The sequence below is a fragment of the Ambystoma mexicanum genome, chromosome 2p (genome assembly GCF_040938575.1).
Source record: "Ambystoma mexicanum isolate Mex_15411 chromosome 2p, UKY_AmexF1_1, whole genome shotgun sequence".
NCBI classification, from domain to species: domain Eukaryota; kingdom Metazoa; phylum Chordata; class Amphibia; order Caudata; family Ambystomatidae; genus Ambystoma; species Ambystoma mexicanum.
The window spans coordinates 661,161,184-661,185,149 of record NC_090923.1 but is presented as its reverse complement, the minus strand read 5'-3'; the positions used below and the strand labels follow the sequence as shown (position 1 = coordinate 661,185,149).

The following is a 23,966-nucleotide window of genomic DNA, read 5'->3' as shown; positions in this document are numbered from 1 at the left end:
AAAAAAGTTCTTTCTGGAGAGGTGCGCCTGCTACCTTTTTTGATTTTATTTCATGAACTTGGGCTTGGTCACCCTGAGTTACCTGGGCGATCCCAGACGTGGACCTCCTGCTCACTGTGTGTGCAGAGAGGCACAGCTCCACCTCACTGATGAGGCTCAACAAGGCTGAAACACGTGTATGGGGTTGCTGTTGATACTCTTGTTCAGAAGGGAATTGCCATAGAATTTCAGTGCTGGACTGCTCATGTGGGTGGGACAAAGACTGATATGCAAATGGTTATTTCCTATCTGTGAAAGGTACAGTGAGCAAAACGCGATGGCAACAGACTCTCAAAGTGGGAAAAAACACAGAACAGGTTATCATGCTATTTTCTTTCTGGAGAGGGGTGCCTGCTACCTTTTCTGAAAAATATTTGCAAGGAACTTAGGGTTGGTCACCCTGAGTTACCTGGGGGGAACCCAGGCGTGTACCCCCTACTCACTGTGCTCAGAGAGGCTCAGCTCGGCCTCACTGATGAGGCCCAACAAGGCTGAAACACGTGTATGAGGTTGCTGTTGGTTGTCTTGTTCAGAAGGGAATTGCCATAGCATTTCAGTGCTGGACTGTCCATGTGGGCAGGACAAAGACTGATATGCAAATGGTTATTTCCCATCTCTGAAAGGTACAGTGAGCAAAATACCAATGGCTACTGACTCTCAAAGTGGGAAAAAAACACAGAACAGGTTATCATGCCATGTTCCTTTTGGAGAGGTGCGCCTGCTACCTTTTTTGAAAAAGAAAAAAGGTTCCCAAAAGATCAAAAGGTCCTTGTTCCAGAGCATGATTCCTTTCCCCTGGATTCTTGTTTAACACAAAAGTTCCATAAGGCTAAACAATCCTTGTTCCAGAGGATGAATTCCTTCCCCTGGATTTCTTCTTCTACACAAAGGCTCCTCAGGAATAAACGGTCCACATGTTCACTATAATACACACAGCTGTTTGGTTTTATAAGTCGCTATCTTGCAGTATTCCTGGTATCTCTTCCTACCAGGATTTTACTCCTTGTTTTCCTATCAACACAGTTCTGATATTTCTTCTCAGGACTTCTGATATCCACAATATTACAATTTGCCTGGTATACTCGCCTGCCAGGATTTATTGTACTCATTAATTTGTAATTGCCTGGTATACTTTCCTGCCAGAACATTTTGTTTTCATGCACTGGTAATGACCTGGTATATTTTCCTACCAGGCCTTCTTGTGTTCATACACTTGCAGCTAACTGCCTCGTATACTCTCCTACCATTAATAAAATTGTTGTATTAATGTACTTGTAATTGCCTGGCATGCTCTCCTGCCAGGACTTCTTGTAATCACACACTTGTGATTGCCTAATATACTCTCCTGCAAGGCCTTCTTATATTCACACACTTACAATTGCCAGGTATACTCTCTTGCCAGGGCTTCTTGTATTCACCTACTTGTAATTGCCTGGTTCACTCCCCTGCCAGGGCTTCCTATCTTCACAGGATGTTTCTCTCCACTTCCACAGTTGCACGTTCCCCATGTATTTGTATTCCATACATTCACATACTGATAGGAGACATGTTTGGAATTCACATTTTTGCTTTACAATTAGTCTCTTTGCTTTCTTTCTTTCTTCCATTCTGTTTACTATTATTGTTGTTTGCCATGCTCGCTGATACGCCCCCGAGTCCCCTCTATCCTTGGGTTGTCTCACCAGCTCTCGCTGGTGTTTTCAGGCTTCTTCACGGTCAATTGGCAAAAGTGCACCACCTGCTTTCCTCTCCTGGCTGCTGTCTCTTCATTTTGGTGTCTCTCGTGGCTTCGCTTTAGCATGCCCGCTTTGCTTCAGGCTCTAATATGTAAAGTACTGCTTTCTGTGGTAGGCCAATGACCAGGAGTCTTCCCCCAGCTCCTGGAATTTCTGTAGCGTGTCCCGACCTTGCAGCGTCTCCCTTCTTCCTCGATAGTGAGCCGTGCAGCTCCAATACACCGGTCTGTGCTTCTCCCAGTCTCCCAGCAGAGAGGCAAAATATTGTCTCGTCAACAGCAGCAGCAGCCTCAGTCAATTTACCTCTGTCCTTTAAATTTCCTGCGCACATGTGTTTTTCAGAAAACAAGTAGAACTTTCCCTGGACCTGTTGTTTCTTCCACTCGGCACTGCCCTTTCCCTCTTCCTCAGTATTCAGTTGATTCTGGGAAAAGAAGCCCATTCTTGAGGGTCGGTTAAAAGGGCTTATGTAGATCAAACTTACAACACAGATCCACTTTGTGGAAATTACAAGACTGCCTTCTTCAGTTCTAATTGTCCATCATCTAGACCCAAGGGTCCGGATCAGGCAGCAGCTGACATCCCCTGGCCACATGGGAGGAGGTCACCGGCGTGAGATCAGTGATGACTCCATTTGATTCATCACAGTATTCTCAATGTAGCAATGCAAGCATTACTGGGCACAGTGACATCACTGTGTTCTGAAAATACAATGTTAGCATTTTTGGGCAATACAGTGTTACAGTGGCAATATTAACATTTTTTGGAAAGCCAAAATGAGTGTATTCTTACAGAGTCAATACCAGCATTATTGAACATTCTGTTATAGTGGCAATGCTGTCATCATTGGCGACAATCAACTTAAGTGTGTTTTTATAGTGCCAATGGTGGCATTATTTGGCACTGGCAAACTTAGAGTGTTTTTACAGTTGTAATGCAGTCATATATTGGGACAGCCAGCAGGAAAATGTCATCTTACATTGGCAGAAAATGTGCATATACTGTTTAGACAGGTATCATGACGTGTATTTTGTACTGACATTGGAGAATATATTGTGGGAGAATGCATCATAAAAATGTGATGCCTGTGTATTTTGGTGACACTGGATTGTTTCATTTGTTTCTCTATAGAAGTGACTGTAAATTATATGCCTCCATAAAGTAATCATTGATAATATCAACACAAAATGGGTGATGGGATCTAGGGAGGCTGGAATCTGGTCTATCAGAAATCCAGAAGATGTGATGACTTAAATTCTGCGCACAAAGTCATTGGCCAAAATTGGGTTAAAAGAAAAGGTGGAACACATCCATAAAGAAGGGTTCAGTAATGCCAATTTATGTGAAAAAACACCAGATTAGAAGTGATCTCATTGTTAATTGTTATCATAGAAAATGTGTCCCAGAGGAAAGCGCCCACATTATTTGTAAGCTCTGCTGATCGAGAGCTGGAATTTTAAAGTCAGACAGGGGCAGACAATTATTCAACTATATTAAGGGGCTTATGGCCGTGACTAGACACAGGAGAAGTGAAAGGTCACAGCACATCTTCCATAAGAGGAAGTTCCCTTGAACTCTCTTGTGATATGCCAACCCATGATTTGTAATAAGGTTTAGGATTGGCACACGTTATGTATATTGTAAACCCTGCTTCAAGACACTTGGTATATATCTGTCCATGGTATAGGATATAGTGTAATCGTGGAACAGACCTGGTTAATTTGGGTTAGTCCTGGACAGAATGGGCTTTTGGCATGTCAGCGCATGCACTACAGTGATTCCATGACTGCAGTTTGTACCTTGGTGCACTTTGGAGAGAACTCCATGCAGACCCAATTAATTATGGAACAAGGGGGCCACTTACAAATGATTAAACAATGGCTTCTATATTAAGCATCTTTCTGCTTTCAGTGGCTTGGATTTCTCACCTCTACCTCTCCTATTTACTCCAGCTGTTGGTCTTACCTTGGAAGAAATGGGGGTCCACAGGCGGTGTCTTTGGGCAGTGGCTGTTTGGTGAAAGGAATAATACAGCATGAGCTAAACCATAACCTTGGCTTTGACCATGAGCAGAGCCGAAGTGACCGTGATGATTATGTGAGGATTGCGACAGATTTTATTTCACCAGGTACAGTCAAAATGTATTATGTCTATTTACTGCCGCTGATATGAATGTTAAATCTTTTTTTGTTTTGTTGAATTAGGTTATAAATAACATTTTCCATGCTGTGAATACAGTGATTGTTATATAGAGTTGTAAATTGAACAGAAGTGGGACAGCTGCTATATTCACGGGGCATCGTTCTCACAACATCTGGTCATCGGATGCCCAACCACAGTGTAGTGTGTGTGCATGTGCGTGTGTGTTTGTGCCTGTTTGTATGTGTGCTTCTGTATTTATAGATATTTAGAGATCCATTTATCTATGTATCTCTGTCGACCCTTATCGACACATGGCAGACCCCAGGTTTAGTATTGATAGTGCAATATTTTATCATGACAAATTCATTCTGATGTTACATCAGTATGAACTTCAGTCAGCAAGTGCTGTGTGTTGTCTGAGTGTTTGGCAGCCTTGACCCATTCTGCTTCATTGCCTATCTAGGAGATCAGCCCAACTTTATGAAAGCCAACACCAATAACCTGGGCTTGGAGTATGACTACTCTTCAGTGATGCACTATGGAAAGTAAGTTTGAGATACTGACGAGATGCATGAAGTCCATTTGTGTGGAGTTGTCAACTCCTTTAAAATTGAATGGTACAAAGTAATAGCATGGAGAATTTGAGTTGTGTCCAGTTTACATTTATACTGAACATTTGTAAATGTGATGGTTGTTATCACTTAATGGAACACTCAGGAAACTGCCATGTTATAAGGCTTCTAGTAGTCGAGGCCTAATGTATGCAATCATCTTGTGTTCAGTCCTCTTAACTCACAGGGACACCATAGCCGGTCTTTTCTTGTACCTTTGCATTGTACACATCTGATTTTTCACTGTACACTTAATGTTTGTTTACATCCTAAAAGACATGCACTAAAACAAGAGAATGCCAGAATGCCAGAACAGAAGCAACTATACCTGGGGAAACAAGCTGCACTCATATTCGAATGAGCAAAGCCAGCACTATTCTAGTTTCAATCTTAATTTTCACTTAAACATAGATTACTCGATAACATGGTACATGCATTTTCATTGTAGTATTGAAAATCTGTAAGCAAGGGAACCTCCACCCAAGGATCACCAGCACAACTTGCAAAATCAAGCAAATGTGACCAAACATTGCACATTTAATCAAAATTCAAGACCAAACCAAAAAGTTACAAGACAACTTTCAACAAACAACATGAGATTTGGTGAGATCTAAAGCACTCAAACACCATGAGCGAGAAGGCATCACTTCCTAAAGCAGAATGTAACATCTTTTGGTGAGGTAGGGGGCAGGTATAAAAAAGCATTTCTAAATCCAGGTTTAGGACAAAGGTGCTGTCAGTGTGCAGTAATCCACCCGATAGAAGGGGCGGGTTAGTTAGGATATTTTCACAAACAGCAATGATAGCCATAGAAAGATTTGTGAAGCAAGAATTGAATGTGTTATCAACAAGCACATTAAGTGAAAGAAATATGATTGGTGAAGGAACAATTGAATGCATTCTCAGCAAGCAATGCAGTGCAGTGCAAAGAAGGCTTTAAGAAGGACACATTTACTGCTTCAACATCAATCACTGCAGTGCAGAATATTTAAATATTTGTGAAAGATTGATATAAAGCATCGTAATCAAGAACTGCAGTGCGGCACCGAGAAGGTTATATGAAAGAAGAATTAAAGGCATCATCATCAAGATCAAACACTGGGGTGCAGGAAATAATTATCTGTGAAAGAAGAATTTAGTACTTCGTCATCAAACATTGCAGCGCAGGATCCTCTCTACCTATAGTAAAAGGCCAGGTGTATGTTTGTCCGATGCAGTCATGTCCAGTACAGACTACCCGAACGCACATAGCTAAGCCTGTTGTTACCGCTAGATGGAGCTGTTGCCTTAGGATCCATATTCCACATAAAATATTAACACCCTGAAAATCGCTTTCTTTCTTCACTTTGGCCCTGTAACGGTGACTGTTAACCCTTACCGCCGTACTATGAGGTCCCTTTGCGGGTTGGGGAATTTAACACCTGCTTTTTGCAGGCGTTAAAACCCAACCCGCAAAGGGTCCTTGGTGCTAATTACGGCACCGCAAATTTGCGGTACCATAATTAGCACCTTCCCCATTCCCATTATGCCCTATGGGGCAAAAATGGGAATGGGGAAGGGCAATGGTGGAAGGGGGAATTACCGCCCCACCAACCTTGGAGTAGGGCGGTAATTCCCCTTTCCGCCAAGGCGGTGCCGGTAATTTACTGGCATGGACCAAGGTGCTAATAGCACCTTGGTCCACCGCCTACCGTGTAATGAGGCCCCATGTGTATATTTCTCTAAGGATGTCGATTCCCCTCTCAGCCTTTCCTCTTCTAAAAGGCTTGTCAGTTGGGCCCCCAAATATTTACAAATTGACAGATATCACAGCTATTTTACCTCACATCCAAATTCTGAACCTCTACAAATTAGTAGTGTATGGTTCGTGTTTACAAACACTTTACTGTTAGTGTGAGTGTTGAGAAATATCAAATTAGCACCAATGCACCAGAGTGCATTATGCACTCATTTAAACATGCAAGAATGTTATCACAGACATATTTGTGAGATCCAAAGATATGTGGACATTCATAAGTTCCCAAAATGCTCTTTGATTGGATGCAAAACATCCAGGAACTCTAACTGAATCTATGTGTCCCCTTCTCCTTTATGATCGGGGCACTTCAAACAATGGTACGCTTCTTTTAGAAATAACAGTATTGTTTTTATCTAGGTTTTATAAATATACTTTGCTCAGTAAGATACCTTTAAGGTATTATATATATTGGAAGTAATAATATGAAATTCAGATGGTAAAATTGTAATAAAGCGCCAGTTTTTAGGTGAAGGGGTTTTTGCAAACCTTTTTAAACCCACCATAATGTTGTTGGTGTTTTATAAACGTACCCCAAAGCTCCAAGCACAAGGCAGTCAAGACTATTCTGCATTGAATCCTTGTGAAATACCACCAGCCACTGCTAGATGCAAGCCTTTTGCTGCCGGAAATTGTCTTTGTCTTTGTCTGACAGGGCAGTGCTACTTTATACAGAGCGTTATCAACCCAAGGGTTGCATTTAGCAGTTACGGCTGGTGAATGTTTTAATCAGTGGGTGTAAATATTTGCCTCAAATTTGCAAGAGCAACTGAATGTAGCGAGGGAGCCCAAACCAATAACGGGTATCTGGGAAGTAGGGGTTCTCCCCGCAGAAATTAGTTTGAAGAAAAGTGCATTATGGTGCATTACACATTACCTTTTCGTGAAAAATTGGGTTTAAAGCCAGACAGTTTGAAATCAGTTTTGTAGGATTATTCCTGAAATAATCTAATATACAAGTAACCAACAGTACACAGGAGCATTTTCCAATGCATTTTCATGAGGCCTTTCTCATGTTTGCTTTGCGCATAATGCCAGTAATGATACTATAAGAAAACCTGCCTAAATTGGGTCTGCCAATATATGCCAGTACCTGCACATTAGCACATACTCATTTTGCCTTTGCCATTAAAAATGCCATGCCCCAATAAAACACATGTTCAAACTGGCTCCTCGAGTGCAGGCCAGTCCAGACACAAAATAAAACATGATGTTTGCTTCATCATAGATGGCCAGTAAAACATGACACAGTTAGAAATGGTAATAATGGCTGCACAAAATACTAGTCTAGCCACATAATAACACTTATCATGCTTGCATTGACACAGGTGCACAGTAAAAAATGTAATATCACAGTAAGAAATGGGTTGACTGATGGCATCAAAATGACAGTCTAGCCACGTAATAACACTTATCATGTTTTAAACATGATAAGTGTTTTTATGTGGCAAGACTGGCATTTCGGTGTGGCAATCCCAGCCATTTCCTTCTGTGGCCTCATATTGTCTACTAGGCATCTATGAAACAGTATCGTAGATGCCCAGTAAACAATCTCTCCTCCCCCACCTCATATCAGCCTCACAGGCTGGCACAAATCCAGCATACGCACGCCCACATTTACTCACCCATTCAAACACACATTCATGCAGCATTCACACAACATTCATCTCAAAACGCATTCATACAGCATTCACTTGCTTATTCACACATATAATCATGTTCTTTCTCTCACTCATTCACACAATATTAATTTCAAACGGCAGTCACTTGATCATTCAAACACATACTCAAGCATTCAAACAAAATTCAAACAGTATTCACACATTCATGCAGCATTCACACAGCCTTTACATGCTTATTCACATGCACCCAACCACCCATACATACAATATTCTCTGATTCATATCCACATAAATACAAACATACAGAACAACATACACATACAATCCTGCTTCTCTCCGACTCCACTTTCAGTCACAAGGGGCCTCCGGCGCCTGCGCACAAGAACAGAAACCAGGATGCACCGAGTGGATCAGTATGTGTGAGGAGGCGCAGGAGCTCGCCCCAGAATTACCATGGCAGAATTACCACAGCAGAATTACTGCTGCGGTAATTCTGCCAAACAAGACCCATAGAGTCCCATGTACTCATACAAAATGGGGATTTACATCTCCACTGCAATTTGTAATATGGCGGTAACTATGCCAGACCAAGTGCCGGTAACAGTAAATCTGTTGGACCGTATTCCGGCAGATTTACATCCGGAATACCACCCAAACCGTAATGAGGCAATTATTTATGAAACTAAAGGAAAATAAATCTCCAATAATGGTAAACATAGCATGTCTAAATCCAGAGAATCAACAACATTTTGAACTCTTGTGATCTTTTGAGCATCAGATTATTGAAGATTTCAATGAAATACAATCACTGAGTTTGAAAAACCGAATCCCCAAAGTGGAATTCCGTGAGAATGAACCCGACATCCATAACTAGAGGGGAAAAGGATGACAGGTCTGTGAATGCTTCAGTGTTCAATAATTGTATTTAATTATATGTAAGAGTAAATAAGCCCTGTTTACTTAGTTACTACACAGAAAGAAAGACTTTTAAAAGCAAAAGCAAAAGCAAATGAGGAGCACATATGAAAAGGCCCAGCATGGTCTGGACCAAACAGGGATGGTGAGTCACTGTGAAATGTGTGTGTTGACAGTGGAAATATTATGCATTCATGATTCAGTAATGAACTCCCACTACACAGAGCACTAAGGCATAAGACCCTTCCGTTCAGTGAATTGAACATTTGAGACAATGAGGGTGCATTGATTATGTCTTTTCTGCAGGTTTGCTTTCTCGAACACATCCGGACAGCCAACCATCATCCCCACAAGGAATCCCTCTGCGAATATTGGTCAGAGAGTTGGCCTCAGCAATCTGGACATAGCCAAAATCAACCGATTGTATAACTGTGGTAAGCAGTGTGTTCCACCAGATTTATTGGAATATTTTGGAATAATACATTCTTCTTCTTCTCCTTTAATTTCCGCCTGTAACCCAAGTGTTCCTGCATCACACTTGAAACCAGAAGCTGCTCCTTGCATGCAACATCTACACCTCCAGGCTCTCATACTCCCTCTGTTCCCATGCTAACAGACATATGTCTATGAGATCCGGATACCCTCATCTCTCATGGAATCCTCTTCTACCTCCTCCCACAGCATCTCATTTTGCCATATGATTACTTTTTTTTAATTGAATTCTCTAATCTCACGTAATAATAGCATTCCCTCCTGCCATGTTAGCCTGGATTCCATTCTACACATTATATCCAAGCATCCCCTCCATCTATTTCATCACAGCATCCCCCTCCCCTCCTCTCCAAGTGATTTATGCATCATTTTATGTTATTGAAAAATCCTTTCCCTCCATGTTATCCAGCGATCCTCGAACTATTATTTCCGGCATCTCTCATGTTGCTCCAGTGTTCCTGTCTCCTGTATCTTCTAAGAATTCCCTGCTCCAATGTGAGATCTGCATAATCTACATCCTGGTAACCGTAGCATACGTTCTTTCTAATTTATCCCAGGGTCCTCTCCTTCAATGTGTTCTGAATGACCATCCATCTCTCCCACTTTACTTCACCATCTGTCCACTGTAAGGTTGCAGAAGGAGGAGACTGGAACACAGTTGGCATGTTTAAACACTCAGCTTTGTTTAAGCTCATAAAAGAAAATGTAAACCAACCTATCCCTACCTTTAAGAGGGGATTCCCTGCCTCAAAGTAAATACTAAAGGTTCTGTCTAGATTTCCGAAATCATAAAAGTCCAATGTCCTGTGTGCATGAACCTCACTCTGTGCCTTACATTCCATTCTGATATAACTAACAAAAAGTGGTTGTTGGTCCAGAAGAATGACTCCCTTCTTCTGGGCAGCAGGTGCACAACAAAGTTCTCCTTGGGTAGGAGAGCCTGATAGAATGGCTCCCTTCTCCCAGAATGTAATCTTCTCCTTGGGACGCAGGTGATGTAGTATCCAACAAAAAGTTGCACATATCATATCAAACAAAAGTTCCCAAAATATCTCTGGTTTTGCAGTGTTTGTTGCTTCTATCCCAGTCAAGGGGTATGCCTCACTTCCCCTTGGTTCTCATCTTGACTTTATACCTTGCTCAACAAGCTGATTTCCCAACACCAGGGGGAATGCCTCCCTTCTCCTTATCTTTCTCAGACTTATACAGTCACAAGGAGACGGTCCCCTTCCACTGGTCTGTAGTAAACTCCTCTGGCAGGTCCCAATGTTAGGTTCAGTTTCCACACTTCTCCACATCAGGTGGATATGGGTTCCCTCTCCTGGTTCTCCTCTTACTTTCCAATTCACAAAACACAGTTCTTAATGACAGTGGGAATGTCTCACTTCCTCTGGTCTTTCTCAAGCTTCTCAGGGATTTTCACAATGCCAAGGTGTATGACTCTTCCTCTGGCTTTGATCATATTTTATACAATGTCCCAACTTGACTCTCTCCAGTCGTATTTGATGGGTCCCAAACCCTAAAGGATTCGTTCTCTTCCTGTAGTCTACCTGGTACACTACCATGCCAGGTACCATTACTATGAGGATGCCCTCGGCACCCTTGATGCATGCAGTGTGAGTCTCTCTCAGATCCTAGTTCGAGTTCCACGTGGCAGCCCCTGGTACACTAACTTGCCAGGAACTGCAACTATGAAGATGCAGTCTGCACCTTCTTCTGCTTCCTCCAGCCAGCTATGAGACTCCTTTTCCTCAGGGGTCTCTGCCATGGGTCTCGGTCAGTCCAGGAAGCTGTTTGTCTTATCCTCACAGCTTCCACAAAGTCTTTCCCAGCTGTGGCCTCTCTGCAGCTGTTGGGCCTTGCTGGTCTGTTCCGACGACGTGGAACACGCTATCCCACTTCTCGCTTCAGTGGCCACAGCCATGCTCCCGCAGGAGGAAAGGCTCTTCACCAGACTGTGGCAATACACTTAGGCATTGCGCCACCAGCCTCAGTTCATCTGACTTCTCTGTCCCGCCAGGCCTGCTACCCTCTTCGTCCTTGAGGGAAGGTTTCTCTTGGTTCCTCCAAGAGAAACCTAACCGCCTTTCAAAGATTCCCCGTCTCTCTAGTAGGTAAACCGGTCCACAACCCCTTCTCAGCAGACCACAGCTTCCCTGCTCCTTGCTCCTCGAGGTAGGGTTTAACAACACTTCCTGGATTCCCTGTTCTTTTTCAACTAAGGTGGACCAATAGGAGGTCGGTAACCACCACTAGACTGTTCAATGTCGTTCACAGAGGTGATCTTCATGTCTCCACTGCTCCTCCTCATCACAGTACTGATCTTGCTGTTCCTTTGTGAGTCAATGGAGTTCATCTTCATCTCAGCACTGCACAAGGAGTCTCCACTTAGATAGTTCCTATTCTTCCTCGTCCCAGTACTTTCTAGGGAAATGGGTACTTTTTCCCTTACAGAGACTACACTCTTCCTCATCCCAGTATTCCCCAAGATGGTAGGTTGACAGTAGCACATGGATATGTTAGGGTAGGGATTGATATTAGGGTTGTAGGAAGGTGGGCTATGGTCAGGTGATCTGCTGGGATACCGCGTTCTCCTCTGATAGTCGTCCCTAGTCCTATAGTGTGTATTCCTCCCCATGCGATCGTCCCACGATGTACCACCCCGAGGGGGACAATTGGACTGGGCCACACCGCCCGGGCCCCATGGGAATGGTCCCCCCCTAGTGAAGAAGGAATGACATCCAAGGATTCATCATACCACCCACACTATTCCATCGTCAGCTCCTCCATTTGATCCCAGCATCATTTCCTCAATTTGCATCCTTACACCCACTGCTCTAATTTTATACCGGGATCCTCTCCTGCCTTGTTATTCCCGCAAATTCTGAACCCATTTTATTCCGGCCATTCTCCTGTCACACAATCTCGTTCCTCCAATGTGATACCAACCTCCCCATTGTACTGACTAGTGTTTTCCATCCCCTTTAATTTGTGACTTTTGACACATTTTGCTCTGTTCCATTTCACACAGTAATTTGTAGAACTAACATATTCTTATGGGTGGTAGGGTTGTGTGAAGTAAATATTCTGGAATGCTACAATGGACAATGAGCATGGTTTACTGACTTGGGATATACTTGGAATATTTAATTCATGATCTACTGGTAAGGAGCCCTGGTACGATCTGCTCATGAAAGGATCTTGTTTTTCTTTCCTTCCTGCAGGCATGTGCAGCACTATCTCTACCGTTGGCTATGGATTTGTGAATTCTACTAACTACCCATCCCAGTACCCAAACAATGCCAACTGTTTTTATCTGATGCGAACCACTGGCTTCCAGGTAATTCTGCAGAAAGTGCTGAGCAGGGCTAGTTAAAAGCGATATCTCAGGGGGAGACTGTGCTCCTCAAGTGAAGAATACAGACAGCCATTAGCCCTGTGATGAGGGCAAATCAATGACAGGGTAGTATTGTCAAACCTAATTCCCTCACCTTCTATTCCAGATAGTACTGACATTTAATGCCTTCGATGTTGAGTCCTCCCCAAATTGCGAGTCTGACTATGTGACGGTTTATGATGGAATTACCAGTGATGCACCGATTTTGCTGAACAAGGCTTGTGGGAGAGGAAGCATGCCCACAGTGGTGTCTTCTGGGAATGCCATGCTGCTTCAGTTCGTCAGCAATAGCGCCATCACATCCAGCGGGTTCAATGCCTACTATCAGAACAGTATGAGTCTTTCTCTTTATTGTCTCACAGTTACTGGAAGAATGACATATTCATCAATACTTTTCATAAAACAATCTTTCACAACAATTGCAATATCTGTATCTAATAGGAGAGCTATTCTTTTCTTCTGCTACACATTGGTCTCATTACGACTTTGGTGGTATCTCAGTGGTAACACTACATCGATACCACCAAACTGTATTACTGTTACCACTACTTGACCTAACGGTGTTACCAATGGTGGTAGTACCTCTGGCGAGAATACCCCCATATTACAAATGGTGTTTGGCAGTGTAAATACATAGGACTCCATTGGGGATTTTTGGCAGTATTGTTTGAACATGAAGTTGGAGGTATCGCATACACTTTACCTCCAAAATCCGCCAGTGGTAATAGTTTGGGAAAAATGGAGGAAACGGAATTTCCTCCACTTTTTTCCCGCACCTCCAAACCTGTAATGAGGCTGTTATTTTTTATTAAGAAAATAGTTGTCTAGTGCTGAAACATGCAAACATTCTCTTCTGGGCACTTGACACTGAAGGCAGACATTCGGAACAGTGGAGCTATGGGCAAGATGGCAAACGTGGCAAAAGAGAAAGATGCAGGGTCAGCGATGCGGTGACGCCCACTGAGGAGTATCATTGTTATGAATTCAGGGATTTACACGAATATGCGCATTGTGAAGCAAAAAACAATTGCTACTAATCATTAAAAAAAGCTCCATGTGAAACCTACGTCCTAAGGGATTGAGTGAGGGGTGGATTTAAGAAAGGAAGGATGGATGGATGGATAGATAGATGGATTGCTTGTGCCTACATTGCATACTATAATGATTCTCATGTGGGTGCAGGGGAAGGTTTTAGCCACTGCTGATAAAGTGCTCATACAAATGCTGCATGGGAGGTTATGTAATGGCAATATTTCATAACATTTAAAGTGCTTGCTCTATATGCTTTTCAGAATATTGTGTTCATGCATACACCAGCTCATCAGGGGGGACTGTCACATCTGAAAATTATCCCCAGAACTACCCATCCAACATGGACTGTGAATATTACATTTGGGCCCCGCAAGGGAACAAGGTGAGCCCCAATTACGCATTGTTTACTCCTGCACTGAGAGAGCCACAAAAACATGGCCAAGTGAACACTGGTGGCAGAGCGCAAGGTCATGACGCAGCTCCTCAAAAACCTCTCTTCTACTTTGTATCATTCTGCAGATTTCATTGACATTCACCGATTTTAACTTAGAGCCAGACTCTACATATTGCCGCATCGATTACCTTTCAGTACACAATGGCCCCACAGACAAATCCCCACTTATCGGCAAATATTGTGGCTCCATCACAATCCCCACACTGGTGTCCACTGGGAACACCATGCTGCTCTTGTTCCACAGCGACCCCACAGTACAGATGAAAGGATTCTCAGCTAAATACACGATTGGTAAGACCACATATCCTAAACAAAATGTTATGTTACGTTACTTTCAGCAATATTAGGTTGTGTTATGTGACCTTATTTTGCATCAGATTACATCATGGTGTGCTTTGTAACATTACTGAATAGAAATTTGTGAAACATGCATTATTGAAATTACTCACAAGAGCTGGTGAGTGGGTGGGGGGTTGAAAGCATCCCTCACAATGAATCCTACAGCAGAACATTATCTCCCATCATAGAATAATCTACACAAATAAGGGTCAACAATAAGATTTCCAAGGAATAATTTGAGAAGTAGCACAGAGTAAAATACGTGCAGTCAGACTTGGGATTTAAAGACACAATCATAAGAATCCCTCAGAAGAAGCATCCCACTACTTTCTAACTGACTTTATAAAGTATTCTGTTGTATTTTGACTGTCAGAATTTATGGATGCGTGGATGGAATGTATGCATGGAATGCTTGTGTGGAATGTTTGGGACAAGCTGGGTGAGTGTTCTGAAGAATGACAGTTGGAGGTTAGCTGGCTGGGGTGTTGGATGTCCAAAGATTCTGTGCCTGTATCTTATAGGGAGCTACATAAGGACTGCTAAAGCACTTACCTGTACAATGGACTAACACTCTTACCTATATAACTTGAGCCTAGCATGGTACTTCCTCCTGCAAGTACCCACACTATATTTACTTCCTTCCACTACACCATCTATAAAGCCTCTTAGAACAAGGGTGCAGAATGCCTGCATAAGTCATTCTCAACTAATTACCAACAAAGAAGGTACTGCAGTTTAACCATAGTGCAGGCAATACACCAAAAGGTCTACAAATGTTAAAAGCATTAGAGTGGTCCAGAGGAATTCTGCACACATAGCACTGAAACACACTCAATCTATCAATAAGGACACAGCCAAACAAACTGCTCCTCAGAAGGTTCCCAAAAGGCAAGCATTCTCCTGAGGACCTAGAGCAAAATACATAGCGGGTGATGCTGAAGAGAGGGGACGCTATACATCTTTAATGTACTCTCTCAACTGATGCATGGCAGAGAGACTGCAAACCTTCTATCACGAATGAATACTCCCTTTTTCACACTATCAATATCTCCAACAATTCTGCACATTCAGTTCAACAAAATTTTCATGAAGACTGCAGTGTTGTTTTACAAAGATATTTCAAGAAACCATCCACCTAGCGAATAGAGGAAGATAAAAGAAATATATTCATCTAACCAACTGTTCCCTACAGCCACAATATTCATCTCTAACTGTAAACGTTCAGGATATTCAGGTGCATTCACACAGCAGAAATCACTTCATACAAAGCAATTCTGTGCTGAGGGATGGGAATGTATATCTGTTTTCTCAATTCACTGCAATCATTTATGATATCAGAGAGCTACTAAGATATCAGAGATTTGATATTGCGTATCACTCTACACCTGGAAAACATATCAATGGAGGAGTTAGCTAACACTAAAATAGGCTTTCACTACTAAAAACACTTCCAAATATTCTCCATCTATTTCTACATCTCACATTTCTTTGCCTGTTTTTACTTGCAGTTCCGATCTAGGAGCAACATCTGATCGGCGACAAATTCAAGATTGTCAGGTCTACCAAATGCCATCTTCTCAATGACTGGAAGATGATTTTATGATGTTTCCTCTGCCTCTTTACCTGTCTTGTATCACTGGTGTCTCCTTGTATTCTGTGTTATGTACACTGTTGCATACTTATTTTTCTGTGGGTACCTGATGGCCATGGAGTTGGTGACAGAGCATGTGTCCAAGCATTCTCTATATTCTTATGTTGTTACCTGCGTGGGGATGTGGGATGGACATGTTGCTGTGATATTCAATATGTCACAAAGTCATATCCAATAAAGTTTATTTGAAGCATGAAATATGATGATGCGCACTCCTTTTATTACAGACACATGGCAGTAAAATATTCTGCATTGCCTGTGCAGGAAATCTTCAGAAAATAGGACATATGCACATCGAAGTGGCAAAGCCACCACTAGGCACAAAATATTTTGATCAATATTATTCTTTCTCAAAGTTTGTATGCATGTATATTTCAATCCATTTAGCACATAATTGTCTGTTTATATTATTCCCAGTTAGCATATAATTTTCAGTTGTACTGTGTTAGCACATGATGTACATTTTTCCATTATGCTCAATTTAAGACATCATTCTCCAGACTCGACTACTGTCTCCCACAACCATTAGCTTCTGCTATGAATGCTGTGAAGAGGGGAGACCAATATTCCTCACAGTGGTTCAGGGCTTCACTGGGCAGTGAGGCTACAGCCTGTGAATGACAGTTCAGCAAAGACGCTGCCTCGGACTCAGTGCTATGACCAAGGTTACCCAACAACCAAGCAAGCCAAAAGCAAGCACGTCTAAACAGGGAAGCTGACCGCCTGACCCAGTGGGGTTTTATTTTTGTGACACATGCCCATCACTCACTGTGGAACAGTTTGATGATCCAATGTATGTCCTTTGAAAAACAGGAGAAATTATTAAATTTGGCCCGTTCATATTGCCATTCCACGTTCCAAAATTGAATGCTTCACAGCTTAGTGAGCTAGTAATGGATTTATTCTTTGAATAATTAAACATCTCAGTCCTGATACAATAATCAAATTGGCACAGATCCAATGGAAAAAGTTCAACAATAGATATCAACTGAAGTGAGGAATCATCCCAAAGAGGTTGAGAATCACCATCAAAAAATATTTTTTTCTGTCCATTTCTTTCTTTAATTTTCAACACGTAAATTAAATTATATCAATATCATCATCATCAAACACATGTTCTTGAGCGGTTACTGCGCATTGGTGTGCACAACAATTCCTGTTTTGTGGTCGGGAGAATACTGAATTAATTTCGATATTTCGTCAACTGAATCCTGGTCCACTCCTCAGCCCTTTGGGAAACAGGTTGCTTTGAAAAAGGAAAATGCACCACTCACATGGACTCGTATTAAGATTATGAATTGGATACGCACCTCTGTTTTGCGGTTGTCACACATACGGGGTCACCATCGGCACGTCCCACTTCATATTACCATCAAGTTCATGGAGTCCAGTTGCAATTTGCCCCGAAGAAGGCTTTTTGGCAGACCTGCAACAGTTAACAAATGAGTTAATTGTACATAATAACTCAACTGCATCTTTCATGTTTTATTGAAGAGTACTTCTGCTGTTTGACTGGTTGCAGAACAGTATCTTAAATGTTTTCTGTTTATTTTTGGTATTGATATGTATAATTTGTAGTTTCTGGATACAGTAAAGAGTTTCACATACCTGGGGGTTAAATTATCGTGCAGCAGAATTGAAACAACAATGCAAGAACATTTACTCTCCAAGGCAAAAACACTAGCAGCACAAGCCGTATCCTTGGAACGTAAATTCGGCAAATTTTCAATCTTACCAATAATAAGATTCTTCAAAGCAAAGGTTACTCCAGCTTTAACCTACGGAGCAGAGGCAATGCCTTACCTCCCGAAAACACTGTGGGCAAAACTGGAAGGATCATTTTGGCGGAGGGTGCTCCGGTTGCCAAACTCTACCCCAGTAGCAAACATTCGACGAGAATTAAGTCTGCAATCATTGGAATCAGTGGTGGAGAGAAATAGCTTACTGTTCCTGGGAAAGATTCTAAGACACCCACGACCAAAAATCCTGGAAATCATTTTTGCAGAAATGAAAAGCGGCCAAAACCCCATGCTAACAACATGGTATAACAACCTTCGAGATCGAGCCGCAAATATTGGTTGTTCTGAATGGGAAATCGAACGCATCCCTGGAAAAATAAAGAAAAAACTAAAGTTACAAGATTGGATTGAAACACTCGAAATAGCTGACGAATATACAACTGTGGCCCATCACACAACCAATACACAAAAGCTGGATGTCGTGAGAAACTACTTAAAAAAGTTCCCAGACAAAAGATTGCGTACAATCTTTCTGAGAGCACGCCTGAATATCCTGAAGACAAATGAGATCTTATACATCAGGAAACAATCAGTGACCAACAAGTGCCGCTTCTGTGTAAGTGGGGATACCGAAACTCTCAGACATCTACTCCTTCACTGTCCTGGTACGAGCAACACCAGACAAACTTATCTTCATCCACACGGATTAAAGCTCCAGACCATAAGGGAAGAGGATTGGTGGAACAAGCTTATGAGCGGGGATTCAATTTCCCTGACTATAGCAACTGCAAAATTTCTGGATACTTTGAAACTCGAAGAAAAGGACAATCGTGACCAAATAGGAACGAGTTTCTCCTAACTTGAATAAACAGAATCTTAAAAGAAAATCATAAAGAACAAAGGGAATAAATAACGGTCTTAGGAAGCACCCGAGAAATTGAGTGAAGGAAAGATCTTGTAAAAATTGAAATTCAATTAAAAAACAAGAAAAAAAAAATAAAAAAATAAAAATAATTTGTAGTTTCTAATTTTTACCCATTCATGTTCATTTGTGTACTTTGCTTGTTTATGTTTTTTTTTCGCACTCAACTTGATTAAAGAAATGTTCACCTCTGTTTGCATTCAGATCCATTATGGGATAACTAGGAACGTGATATCTATACAGATACACGCACAAAGAATGAATTATCTTTCTTAATGTACTACTTAGCAGCGTGGACTATAACATTATGTCCTCAACAAACACACCCAGTGTCTGGCCTAAGTCAGCAGACCCTACAGAGCCTCAACATATCTGGGGGGAGAAGAGCTTGCTCACAGAGCAAAAGCATAAACCAACTTCAGCCCCAACTGTCCTCCACTGTGCAATAGACGCTCTGCCCACTTCAGTACTAACAGCCCAGAGGGTGAACACAACTTCCCTGTGCAGCTGGGGGCTTCTGGTGCGTGCTCCAAACAACACAGGCCTACAACCGTCCACACCCCCAGGGGCAATCACCCAGAGCTTGCTCCTCGCACCCCTCTCAACCTCACCTCCTCAGAGGGAACAGTACTGCAGCACCGGCTGGAGTGGGAACACGTCCAGTCACTCGGCAGTCACCGGCCCACTGTACCAGCCTCAGGACAGCCGCACAATGGGCCTGCTCAACCGCCCTCCTCTGGCAGTGATGTCAGCAAAAGGGCTCTTCCCTCACAGCCTGGTGGCTGCTCAGAGCAAGTGCCGGTCTGTCTCCACCTCCGTCAGCACTCTGCCACTCCTCGCCTGCAGAAAGTTTCCTGCCTGAGGCTGTATGCTCCTCTTTCCACAGCACCTGTACCAATCTTTCTCTTCAAGCCCAGGGGCTACTCGGAGCAGCTCCACCCGGCCATGACTCTCCACGGCCACCGGCTGCTTCCAACTTGGGGCCATATGATCCTCCTTATGAGGCTCCTGCCCCGATCTCACTCGCAGATAGGGGGCCCAGCTCTCCAGCTGCTCAGGACCCTCTGCTCCTGCCAGTCAGGGCTTCTTCATGATGTCATTTTCATGGCCAAACGTGGAGCTCCCTGATTGCACCCCCTGGTGTTCTCCCCATAAGTCAATCTAGAATTATATTTGGTAATGGCGTACCAACAAAAGACAAATAAGCAAGTGGCAAAATCTAGTTGACTTAAACAATGTAAAATACAATCCTACATAGCTCAAAGAGCACAGTGAATACTACACAGACAAACATATTGGTATAAACATAAAATAAACTACCAAAATAAAATAAGACACACGACAAACACCCACTACATTCAAGAGACATCATGGCATATACTTTAAATATATACAAAATGTGTCAAGCAAAATGTCTCCTCATTTTTAGAAGTACGCTATTTTCTGCTGCTCTTCACAACAGACACAGGAGAAAGACATGATGGCAGACATTTTCAAATCAATCAGTGCATCAGAGAACCATGCTCTTAGAATTTACTCTGAAGCACCGTGATTCTGTCATAACATTGAGTGCATTTGTTATCTTTTGTTTGAAAGTTACCTGACAACTGTATTCTATGGTGTTTCACATACATTAAAGCTGGCACCCATGTTACCAGTGCCCGCTAGTGAAACTCCAAAGATGAAATCTTGGAGTTGGGTATTAGAAATACCTTGACAAATATAGGTGTCACAGAAAAGGATACAGGTTCCAATGTCACGCTGTCATTGGCTGTATTCTAAGGAACATAGGTCCTCCCATTTATTGGTGTCACAGAAAAGGATACAGGTTCCAATGTCACGCTGACATTGGCTGCATTCTAAGGAACATAGGTCCTCCCATTTACATTACACTGCTTTTATCAGTGAGACCCTGCTATGCCCATCCATATTCAGATTTTGCTCCAGGAGAAGAGAACATTATCACTAAATGACAGGCTGTGGCAGACAAGATCTGGGAAATCACCAGTAAATTTACTTTCAGCCATACGGAAAAACACTTGACTTGTTGCTATAAAGTATCAAAAATAAACCCTTCAAAAGAAACCCTAGCTCTCTGTGCACATGTCAATTTCAGTGGACATTTGCCTTGAACATACTGCTGGATAAGAGAAACTGACTAGGGCTACAAACAATGTTTGGAATCCAGATGGGAGAGAAAACCGAATTCACCACATGTAAAAATGTGCTTTTGCAAAAGAGAAAAACGTCTGCTTGAAAAGTACAATGTGATTAAGGCTCTGTCCTTGCCTAGAAGTGTAAGGAGGGTTTGGATAAAATCTAGATAATGTTTTATTTTAACAGACTGGCTTCTGATTCAGAACAAAATACAATGAAATAAATAATTAAATGCATTGGCTGTACTGGGGAACCAATCAAACACATTTCCTGCTCAGTTTACATGGACATTTGTGTGCTGACAACAGGAGTGGCCTCCCCTCAAAAGGAGCCAAAAAGGGATTTCTGGGACACATGCGTGTTACTTTCTGCCCTTGAAAACTTTGTATGGCCAAGAGGAAGAATATCACACCGCCATCAGACTTCTATCGGGGCTTCAGCTTGAGACAAAAGATTCTGAGACACCTACGTGTTACTTTTGGAAGTGACACCTACCAGTCACTCAAAGTGAGAAACTCCATGGCATCACTGGGCTAAACTAACATTTGGTGGTAGTCTGGAAAAAAATTGTCCCAGTTGGAGGACAAAGGCCAGACCATTTTTGCTCAAAGACTATTTACTGAATAAACTTTAAAGACTGTTAATTCTATAACCGGACAATGCAGTAATGTAAACGTTGTATAGTTAATTTTTGTGGCTTTCAAACAAGATGTTGTGGCTGCCCATAGCATTTATGGGACGTATAAACCCCAGGAGAATGTGAATCATGGGAAAAGTACATAAGGTGGAACATTAAAAATGGATAGAAATATGCTCAATGATGATATGTACACATACCTAAAATTGTGGGATTTTTGGTGAATCAGTTCCCACTAAAAACCACAAAAAAGTATTAGGAGGGCAAAATAATGTCATACAGACCTGTGCGTGAGAACAGCATGCTCTGTATGAAATATGCAATCTGCCTATATAATTTGCAAAAGTGCCAGAGCTGTAAAATGTGATTTATGTCATAATTGATTTTGTGCAAAAAGGACTGTGGGATGGCTTTGCACCTCATAAAAACACAACCCCATGAACTGAGTCCCCTCCTGCAGGAGGCGACCAACATAGGCTGACCTATCCGGCTCTTTGGGGTAGGTCTATCTTAGTCCTGCCCAACAAAAAATCCTGTGAGTCACCCGCCTTATAAAAAGGGGAAGCTGACAGAAACAGGCACTCTGTTCTGAATTTTCCAGTGCCTGCGTATCCAGATATTCCACAATCATCTTGCAAGCTTTCAGATTCTACTGCTAGGCCATAGCAGAGCTGACCCGATCTAGATAGGACCATTGATCTAGAAACCCCACTAAAAATCCCAATAACTAGGGGGAAAAGCTGTGGCATGCTTTTGGGAATATTCTGTGACCAGACCGGCTGTTTGCCCTCTACCTGCATGCCAGCTGTACCCTTATGATCCAGTGACCAGACAGGCCCAGCTATTGTTCTGCTAGGAGAGTCTGCCGCCTTGCTGTGACCAGAGCCTTTGAGTCCAGAACCCAGTTGACTGTCACAAATCCCAAACTCAAGTGCGGATTGTGAGTATTTCCCCATCCCACACCACCACATAGCATACCCCATCTTGATACTTTGTCTTTGTCCTACTCTCTAAGTAACCTATCATACCCTGGTAACTTGTTTAAAACTGTCTGAATTGTCTGTGCATCCTGTCCTTGATGTTCTAGTGTTAGCGCAATTCTTCCATTCGTTTCCGTCTTGCATAAATCCTTAGTCAAATTTTGAATAATTTAAGTAATTCCCACATAGAGCTGAACACGGGCTGAAAAGGTTAAATTGCAAATTAACCTTGGAGCGTACCGTGTCTTTCTTTAACAATCTAATCTTGATAATCTAGTTTAAGTACAACTTGTCCTTTCGTTTTTGAACCGATTTTCTCTTTTAACTGCTTTATTTTACCAAAACCGAATCTCTTTCCACATTGAAAATCTCATTCAAGTATTCAGCTAGGGTCACTCTTTCACTTCTATATTGTCCCTGTCATGTGTATCTATCACTTAGCCTAAAAACCACATTCTGATTCTGTCTATTTCACCCGTTATTTTTAAAAACCGTTTTCACATTTAAAACTGAAAAAAGTGTAAAATGAACCTTTTCAACATGTGATTTGGCTGCACTGTGTTCCTACTTTCAAGTTGTTTTTTTAATTGTATGCCCTTTGTGGATTCGTTGCCTTGTAGCTGCTAGTGATATTACATCCCTGATACTGTGATAAATCATATTTACCTCATTTATTCAACCGCACTTTAATTTCAATATTACCAATTCCGAGTGTCATTTTATACAATTGCAAAGAGTTTCTGCCTCCTATTTTGTGAGGAAGGTCAGATTTTGACTCTGTTTGCTGCATACTATTAGTATTCTAATTGAGCGCTACATTTTAGGCTAAGGGCAAGAGTTCTGGTCCGGTGTGACACCCGATTAGAATCCTTTACAGGGGGACAGAATGTCCTGGGTTTTTTAGATAAAGTGAGAGGCAAGGGCATTGCAGAGAGCCTCGGAGGCAAGGGGGGGTCAGGGTAGAGACTGCAGCAGGGTTGGCCAGCTCCTTGCAGATTTTAAAGAGTTTGTCTGAGTTGTTAGATGCCGCAGTGAGGTAAGATAATAAGTAGCTTGTTTGCTGAGTGCGGTGCAGAGTGTTAGGGCCGTCATGGCAGCAGGAGCTGTCTGTTCGAGCTATAAAAACTTTGCAAAAGCATGTTCACATTTCGTGTTGAAAGAGGATCACGCTTTCTTCAATCATTTGCTGGTGGCTGAAACACTCTGAAAGATTCTACAGTTGATCGTGCTGCCTGGAGGCTTTAAATCCAGCAAACCTGTGCGTTTGTATGAATGCTTTTGCTGAGTGCCATGCAGATTGTCGGGG

At 42.2% G+C, this 23,966-nt stretch overlaps 1 protein-coding gene across 1 annotated transcript in view; it reads left to right on the top strand.

The window, feature by feature from the left end:
• Positions 1-20,014, top strand: part of LOC138567767 (astacin-like metalloendopeptidase) — a 53,103-nt gene extending 33,089 nt beyond the window's left edge. Inside the window, exons 6-13 of the mRNA XM_069646257.1 lie at positions 3,728-3,903; positions 4,381-4,462; positions 9,167-9,294; positions 12,577-12,692; positions 12,856-13,081; positions 14,042-14,163; positions 14,301-14,526; positions 19,773-20,014. Of these exons, the coding sequence (XP_069502358.1) occupies positions 3,728-3,903; positions 4,381-4,462; positions 9,167-9,294; positions 12,577-12,692; positions 12,856-13,081; positions 14,042-14,163; positions 14,301-14,526; positions 19,773-20,014 (1,318 nt within the window). The remainder of the gene's footprint in view (positions 1-3,727; positions 3,904-4,380; positions 4,463-9,166; positions 9,295-12,576; positions 12,693-12,855; positions 13,082-14,041; positions 14,164-14,300; positions 14,527-19,772) is intronic.
• Positions 20,015-23,966: the final 3,952 nt, after the last annotated feature.